General features: G+C 54.8%; 2 protein-coding genes across 2 annotated transcripts; both read left to right on the top strand.

Moving 5' to 3' along the window:
* Positions 1–235: 235 nt before the first annotated feature.
* Positions 236–2,616, top strand: ENH_00008470 (hypothetical protein, conserved; the record flags this gene model as incomplete). Its single annotated transcript, XM_013578674.1, has 3 exons — positions 236–263; positions 995–1,287; positions 2,413–2,616. The coding sequence occupies 3 exons, from the start codon at positions 236–238 to the stop codon at positions 2,614–2,616; spliced, it is 525 nt and encodes a 174-aa protein (XP_013434128.1).
* A 2,373-nt stretch (positions 2,617–4,989) lies between these two features.
* Positions 4,990–8,733, top strand: ENH_00008460 (Bud site selection-related protein, related; the record flags this gene model as incomplete). The annotated part of the gene is made up of 4 exons (XM_013578673.1): positions 4,990–5,074; positions 5,316–5,442; positions 5,701–5,787; positions 6,001–8,733. Coding segments are annotated over 4 exons (3,032 nt in total), but the record flags the coding sequence as incomplete, so codon positions are not given.

Raw genomic sequence — 8,733 nt, 5'->3', positions numbered from 1 at the left:
AAACAAACTAAGTTGAATCCATTTTAAATAAACAAATTAAGTTGAATTCATTTTAAATAAACAAATTAAGTTGAATTTAGTTTTACCAGCCCTAAGAAAGAAGAAGTTTGCTTAATATTTGACTTTGCAAAGAAAGCCACTGGCCCACGGGCTTTCTTTGCAAAATCAAAATCAAGCATTCAGATGTGTGCAGTATTGAACTTTTAAATAAACATAAAAATAATTAATTTTTAAAATGCAAAACAAACATTATTTGGATGCAGGTAAAGCTTTCACATCTTCTTTGTTTGTGTTCTTAACTGCTGTTAGTAAATGCTTTATCTGCAGACATCAAGGGCCTACAATCAGGCCGGACTCAGCTTTATTTTGTGAAATAAAAGTATTTTATTATATATTTATTATATTATATTTATTAAAATATAATGCAGCTTTTAATTTGTTAAACTCTGGAGATAGATCTTGCAAAAAGAGCCTCAGCCCCGCTCAATGCATGCGCTCCAAGCACACTTGGCCTGCAGTCGCTGCAGATTCGAAATCGAATTCTAAATTGCAATTTTAAAAATAAAAAGAAAAGAAAAGACAAATGGAAACAACTTGACTTCACTACAGAGTGAACTCTGGACAAAATAAAGCTGCATGCGCCAGCACACCCGACTTCCTACTGGCCTCTAACACTCTACTAATAAGTGAGCAAACCCGAAAATAAACTCAAATGTTTTAAATTTTGTTTTAATTACTTCAAATTGTTGGCTGGAAGAACAACTTTAACAGAAAAAACAGATTAACTCAAAGGGTGGAGCCTATGGACACCTTTGTAGGGAGTTCGAACAAAGCCGTGAAAATCTCGCTGAGGGGCAAAACGCATAGTTAAAATGGCCAAAAAAGGGAAAGTATTCTGAAACTTTAATTATATTTTAAAAATATAATTAAAGTTTCTGGAAATTCAGAGAAGAAAGTGCAAGAGTTGACTGCTTTCTACTGTTTCTATTCTTAGTGGCTGACCGGGGAAGTTCTTACAGCATTGCCGCTCCCAACCGCCGGAGCAGCAGCGCAATTCGCCTAAGTGCAAAAGAGAACAGAGAAGCAGAGGGCGAAGAAGAGGCGAGCAGCGAAGAAGCTGCAGCAGCAGCTGCAGCAGCAGCTGCAGCAGCAGCTGCAGCAGAAACTGCAGCAGAAGCTGCAGCAGAAACTGCAGCAGAAGCTGCAGCAGAAGTGCCCTTTGCTGATTTCTTTGCTGAGCACTGCAGCAAAGAAACTGAGCCTGCGGAGCCGCCCTGCGTGGAATACGTAAAAGCCAATCTGCTTCCAACAATCCAACAGGCATGAGAAAATAATTAGAAAAGAAAGTCTCAAAAATAATTAAAAAAGAAAGTCTCGCAAATAATTAGAAAAGCAAGTCTCGCAAATAATTAAAAAAGAAAGTCTCGCAAATAATTAGAAAAGAAAGTCTCATTTAAAGAATTAGATCCTCATTTTCTTCTCTCTCCCTCGCTGCTGCTGTCTCAGGCTCTGACAGAGGTACTGCAATCACGGAAAGACAAGCAAAGCAAACCACTCCAAGTTTTACTTTATTCTTTTGAACAGTCTTCAAAAGAATAAAGTAAAACTTGGAGTGGTTTGCTGTCATGCAAATAAAGAGAGTCCGCTGCTGATTGCATGCACAACAGCCCAGTTCTTCTGTGGGCCAATCAGCTGCAGGGTTTCTAGTAAAGTACATCAAGGAGGATAATCTCACTGAGACAATTTGCAAGAGAACTTGTGAAAAAATTCAAAACTTTTCTATCGCGGCACTTGCGTTAAGGCACACATCAAGGAGGATAATCTCACTGAGACAATTTGCATGAAAACTTGTGAAAAAATTCAAAACTTTTTTATAGCGGCACTTGTGTTGTTTCACACATCAAGGAGGATAAATCTCACTGAGACAATTGGCTGGAGAACTTGTGAAAAAATTCAAAACTTGCATTCTATAGCAGCACTTGTGTTATTTCAGCTGCTCTTTTTGGCCTACGAAGACGGGTCGCTGCAAATGTCCTTGTTGGCTCTTCACAAGGAACGGAGAAAGTTTCTCGAGGAAAAAGCGTTTTCAGCAGAAGTGAAAATAGAGCCTAAGTTGTCTGTAAGAAAAGTTTTATAACAGCAAATCACTGTTTTTGCTGCAGCACTAGAGTGGTGCTGCATGCAGTTCAAAGCCACAGCTTTGCTGCTTAATTGTAGAAAGTAATGTTAACATAATATTCACAATTGATGTTGTAGAAAGTAATGTTAACATAATATTTACAATTGATGTTGTAGAAAGTAATGTTAACATAATATTTACAATTGATGTTGTAGAAAGTAATGTCAACATAATATTTACAATTGATGGAATGTGCTAATAAGGCGAAGTGGATTCCGTGGGGTTTTGTGCAGAAGCATAAAGAGGAAGTGCCCGGGGGCTTTAATCCTCTACTTGCCCTGGCTAACATCTTCCAGAGGCTGGCTGACGAGAAGAGAGCAGAAGCCCTAGCTGCAGCAGCAAGTGCTGCAGCAAATGCAGCAGCAAATGCAGCAGCAAATGCAGCAGCAGACGAGCCTTGCGAGCCCGCTGAAGAACCAGCAGAAGTGAATGAATAGGGGCAATCGCAAGTCAGTAGGAACTTTTGTGTTATCTATTTTCTGGCCTCGACAGAAGGTGGTTTTTTCAGAAAAAAGGCATTTGTGTTTACAACATTTGTGTTTACAAAAGGGCGACAGAGTGCTAGCATACGTGTTGTCCCCCAAATAGCTAGCAATAACAATTATTTATTCTTTTTAAACCCCAAAATAAAGAGGAGTTGCTTTATAAAAAGCAATCCCAAAGAAGTGGAGCCAAGTACAGCGTCATGAAGGATATCAGAGATACACTTTTGAGTGAATCCAGAAAGAGGGTTCTACCAGTTCTTATGGAGTGCTTTTAACTTTCACACCATCTTGAAACTCGCAAAATGCAATTGAAGGTCCTTTTTAATGCGACGGACGCTTCTTCAGACAACGTCTGCACAACAGGAAAAATAGACAAAACTAGTGATTTAATTGCTGGTCACCAGTCCTTCTCTTTGAAAGAAATGACGCATTTGCGCAAAACTTCCGCGAAAAAATACCAACACATCCCAAGACACGTGCAGTGCACTGGCAGCACACTGGGGCTTGCCAGTGAAGTATAGACGATGGCTAGCCAGCGACCTACAGGGGCCCAACACTGAAGACAAGACCCTCCTCTTAGGAGCAAACTAAGGCAAACTGTCTATGAATTAATAATAATTTTGCATATATGAAATGTGTGGAAAATGCGTGGAGATGGGGCTGGCGAGAGCCCCCGCACCAGTGCAGGCCTCCTCCTAGGAGGCGAGCTCCTAGCGAACAACCAGACAATAAGCATGCATTAACATTAGATTAATTCATAATGGCAAATACCCTGATGTAAACACAAACATGTCTCTTTAAACATATTCTTATTTGCATGCATTTAACAAACTACACCTAGCAGAGTTGTTGTGGTGAAATTAAACTGCAGGTTCCAGGAAATGGGCCTGCGCTAGGTGAAGTTTGTTAAATGCATGCAAGTAATAATATGTTTAAAGAGTCATGTTTGTGTTTCCATCAGGGTATTTGCCATTATGAATTGATCTAATGTTAATGCATGCTTATTGCGGCATAAAGAAATATATTTCATTCAAATGTTATTAAAGAGAAAACGCTCAACAGAAACAGCGCTTTCTCCCCAGTCTGTTGCTGCACTCTTGACCACTTTCTGGGCTCTCTAAGCAGCGAAAGAAAAGCCCAATTGCCGAAATATGGCTAAGTCCTCAGACTAGAAGCTCAGTGGAACTTCACAAGACTTTTATAAAGCCCCTCAGGGGCCTCAAACGCATGCAAGGAAGGGGGGCCCCTGGGGCTGTGGGGCCCCTGGGCTAGGGGAATTTGGCTGCGCCGCGGCGGGGGGCCCTGCAGAGCCATTTCAGCCATTTCTCGAGCTCTAATGGACCTTTTCAAGTGGCCAAACCGCGAGAAAGCGTCCACAGAGGCCGCCCGACACTTTGTCTGCACTTTAGGGCTTTTAAAAGACCCAAAACCCTTTTATTTGGGCCCCAATCTTGCATGAACTCCAGGTTGGGGGCCCCCAGGCGGGGCCCCGCGGGCGACGACAGCCGCGCCAGGGGCCCCAGCCTGAGCACCAGGGGCCCCCAGCAGGCAGTCGAGGGCCCTTATTTGCGTTCTTGCAAACCAAAAAAGATTATTAATGAGTTTTGTTTTCAAATATTAAAAAAAATTCGCATTTACAGACTGAGTTGGTGGGCTACGGGCAGTTGCTGCCTGCGACACCCGAGCCGCCGAGTATCGGCGACGGCTGGTCTGCAGGGGCCCCTGCTGCTCTTTGCGAGTCTGTCTTGGCGCTTAAAACCCCTAAACCCTAAACCCTAAACCCTAAACCCTTCACTTTTCATTACTTTTGCCTTCCGCCAAGAGCGCTGCCTCTTGCAGCCTCGCTTGCTGCTGTCTCGGCCCGCGGGGTAGGGGGCCCCCCAGCCCCTAGTCAGTCTGGGGGCCCCCCAGCAACAGGGGCCCCTATTTCTAGCAGCTGGAGGCCCCTGGGGCCCCGGCAACTCCCGAGGGGCCCCCGGGGCCCCCAGGGCCTCCTTGGGGGGCCCCCCCTGCAAGATGAGGTGGTTTGGGGCCCCCAGCGGAGTTCCAGCAGCAGCAAAGCTGCTGCACATATGAGCTTGCTGCTGCAGCAGGCCAGGGCTGCGAGGGGGGCCCCCCAACCAGAGCTGGGGGCCTCCTGGGGGCCCCCTGCTGCAGCTAGCTCAGCTAGCGCAGCTAGCTAGCTGCTCCCTGGGGGCCCCCTGGGGCCCCCAGACTGAACCTCTGAGGGGCCCCCTAGGGCCCCCAGACTGAACCCCCGAGGGGCCCCCTGGGGCCCCCAGACTGAACCCCTGAGGGGCCCCCAGAAGTACCCTTTTTGAAGCCATGTGGCCCACAACTCGAGACTGCCGGGAACTTGTGGATACCCAGGGGGCCCTCTTGGAGGCCCGCACTGCTGCGCTGCTGAAGGGTAGGTTTGCTGCTGCAGTCTTTGCTGCTGCTGCAGTCTTTGCTGCTGCTGCAGTCTTTGCTGCTGCTGCACTCTTTGCTGCTGCGGGTTCTGCTGCCAGCAGCAGCAGCACCGCCGCCTCCCTGCTGCCGCTACCGCCGCCGCCGCCGCTGCTGCTGCTGCTGCTGCGGGCGAACTCGACGGCGTGGGGCCCCCGAACCTGCTGCTGCTGCTGCTGCTGCTGCTGCTGCTGCTGCTGCAGGCGAACTCGATGGCCTGGGGCCCCCCGACCTCTGCTGCATTTACAAAGTTCCTCAACACTGGCGTCTCTCCCGCATATTTGCGGGGCCAGATGAACCCGCCGAAGGAGTTGAGGTTTCTTTTTGCCAGTGAGGGTTTGGGGGCCCCCTGGGGGCCCCCTGGGGGCCCCCTGGGGCCCCCTGGGGGCCCCCTGGGGCCCCCTGGGGGCCCCTAAGGGTCCCTTAGGGGGCCTTTTGGGGGCACTTCAGGGGTTCATTGGAGTTTGAGGCCTCTGGGGGCCGCGCAGTTCGGCTGGGTGTGGCCAGGCAGACGATGAGGCTAGGAGCTGAGGGTTTAGGGTTTAGGGTTTAGGGTTTAGGGTTTAGGGTTTAGGGTTTGTGTTTCAGTTTCGTCGTGGGCGTCGACGTTTCGCAGCCTGCGCCAATTGCTGCTTATCTCTGTCAAGTTTTGCGGAGCCAAGAGCAGCCCACAGGGTCCGAGCTGGGGCTCGCCAGTTAGGGTTTAGGGTTTAGGGTTTAGGGTTTAGGGTTTGGCAGGCAGCGGGGAAGTGGCTGCCAGTGCGCGCGTAGCTCAGCGCGCAGGGCTCTTGTTGGCGCGTGGCACCGCGCCCTGTCGACCGTTCATTGTTTATAGTTTATTGTGTAGGGTTTAGGGTTTAGGGTTTAGGGTTTAGGGTTTGGTTTCAGGTGGTTTCGTCGTGCGTGGCGGGCCTCTCGCTGCGTCTACTGCGTCTACAACGCGCTGCAGCAGCAAGACTTGCGCCTGGAGCTTCTTTGCAAAGCAGCAGCGCCTTCGAGGGTTTTCTTCAAAGTTTTGGACTCTTCCGGAAAAGAGTTGGGGGGCCCCTCTTTGCCCGCGGGCTTTTGGGGGTCCACGGCCCTGAGTGGTTTGATGCGGCGGCAGCAGCCGCCGGGGGCCCCCTGCCTGCGGTTGGTGGGGGGCCCCCTGGGGGCCCCCCTGGGGGCCCCCCTGGGGGCCCCGCTGGGGGCCCCCCTGGGGGCCCCGCTGGGGGCCCCCCTGGGGGGCCCCCTGGGGGGCCCCCTGGGGGCCCCCGGGGGCTGCGAAGCCGCGAAGACCTTCCTGGAACTCTGCGAAAAGCACGCTGCCGAGGGGGACCTCTTGGGGCTGCTGCCGGCGACTGGCAGAGGCACAAACGCGGTGTGCGAGCTGGTGGCGGAGTTGCTGCTGCAGCAGCAGCAGCTGCTGCAGCAGCTGGAGGCCCTGGCCTCGCTGCAGGCCCTGTGGCCCCTCATGGGCCTCCACGCCTCGCGGGCCTTCGCCCGCAGGGGCCTCTGGGGCCCCGCAGTCTCAGCGCTGCTGCGCTGCCTCAGTACCTTCCCAGAAGAGGCTTGTTTGCTGCGGCAGCTGGCTGAGTTGCTGCTGCGGGGGGGCCTCCCGCTGCTGGCAGCAAGAGCTGCTGCTGCTGCAGTGGAGCTGTGCCCCACAGTGCCCCGCTACTGGCTCACGCTGGCCAGGGCCCACACCAGCTGCTGCTGCTGGGGCCCCGCGCTGCTGGCCCTCAATGGGGCCCCCCGGGTCGCAGTACCCTTTCCTTGGTACCCTCAGGGCCTCCCTGCTGCTCTTGCTGCTCTCCCCGTCTCCGAGCCTCGCCTCAGGGGCCAGGGCTACTACTCCGAGCTCTGGCTGCCTCCAGTCCGGCCCTACTTGCTGCCTCTGGGGACTCGCGACGCCGCCGCTGCTGCTGCGCAGCAGCAGCAGCAGCAGCAGCGCAGCAGCAGCAGCAGCAGCAGCAGCAGCTCGCGCCCGCTCGCACCCCACGCACACAGCCCCTCTTCGCCCGCACATTCCACGAGCCCGCACCGCCCCCTCAGCAGCAGCAGCAGCAGCAGCTGCGGGCGAGGAAGCGGGGCGGGAGACGCTGCTGCAGCAGCAGCAGCAGCAGCAGCAGCAGCAGCAGCGCAGCGGCCCCGCCCCGCGGGGGCGTTTGCCCACAGAGGCTTCGGGAGCTCTTTTGGCCTCGCCCGAGGCCTCGACGAAGCTGCTGCTGTTGCTGCGCATGCAGCGCTGCTGCAGCGGGGGGCTGACAAGCCCCACAGCAGCGCAGCGCATGCAGCGCGGGGCCCCCCCTGCATGCACGCCAGCAGCAGCAGCAGCAGCAGCAGCAGCAGCAGCAGCAGCAGGACTGCGGAGCACCTCAAGGCCCTCGCCAGCTGCAGGGCCCTCGAACTGGACCTTTCAGAAAGGAGACAATATGCTGTTCTGGTGTCTCTCCACAAACGCATTGGCCTCAGGGGCCTCAAGTTGCTGCGGGGGGCCCTCTTCCACCCCGCAGCAGCAGACGGGGGGCCCCCCGGGGCCTTTCTCGAGCCGCAGCAGCAGCAGCAGCAGCAGCAGCAGCAGCAGCAGCAGGTTCTTGCGAGCTGGATGGGGGGCCCCACGCAGGAGGGGCCCCCGGCCCCTGCAGGGGGCCCCCAGTCGCCTTCTGGGGGGCCCCCCTGCAGTTATGGGGCCTCCCCCTGTGGCCCGTTTGCTGCTGCTGATGGGGGGCCCCCAGGGTCCAGTCCTGCTGCTGCTGCTGATGGGGGGCCCCCGGGGTCCATTCCTTCTGCTGCTGAGGCCACAGACACAGCAGCGCATGCAGCCCCCCAAACGCATGCAAAGGCGCCAGCCCCAAAGCCCCCCCCCTGCAGCAGCAGCAGCAGCAGCAGCAGCAGCAGCAGCAGCCCCACTAAAGAGCTGCAGCAGCAGCAAGTCTTTAGTGGGGATGCTGCTGCTCCCTTTGGGACCCGCGTGGCTGCGCGGTCGCTAGCTGCTTCCGATGCTGCAGCAGCTCCTGCTGTTGCAGGCGCAGCAGCAGCTGCTGCAGCACCTGCAGCTGCTGCAGCACCTGTAGCTGCTGCAGCGCCTGCAGCTGCTGCAGCACCTGCAGCTGCTGCAGCACCTATAGCTGCTGCAGCACCTACAGCAGCTGCGTCGCCGTCAGCGGTGGCAGCGCTTGCCGCTGCTGCAGCAGCTGCCGCTGCTGCAGTAACTGCCGCTGCTGCAGCTCCTGCAGCAACTGCCGCTGCTGCAGTAGCTGCCGCTGCTGCAGCTCCTGCAGCAGCTGCAGCAAATGCAGCGGCTGCAGCAGATGCAGCAGGAGCTGCACCAATGGCTGCTGCAGCTGCGAGTCCAGCTGCAGCATCCACCGCAACTGCCACGGCTTCAGAAGCTGCAGCAGCAGCAGCCGCTGCAGCAACCACTTTGCTTCCTAGCCCACGAGACTGCAGCAGCAGCAGCAAACAGAAAGCCCCAGAGGGCAGCACAGCCCTAGAATGCCCGCCGCATGCAGCAGCGGCATCCAGTGCAGCAGCAGCTGAGCAGCAGCTCTTGGGGCCCCCCCAGAGGGCCCCCCAGGGGCCCCCCCAGGGGCCCCCCCAGGGGCCCCCCCAGGGGCCCCCCCAGGGGCGGGGGGTCCC

The sequence above is a fragment of the Eimeria necatrix genome, genomic scaffold, assembly GCF_000499385.1.
Source record: "Eimeria necatrix Houghton genomic scaffold, Enh_scaff1247, whole genome shotgun sequence".
NCBI classification, from domain to species: domain Eukaryota; phylum Apicomplexa; class Conoidasida; order Eucoccidiorida; family Eimeriidae; genus Eimeria; species Eimeria necatrix.
This window is presented reverse-complemented; position numbering and strand designations above follow the sequence as displayed.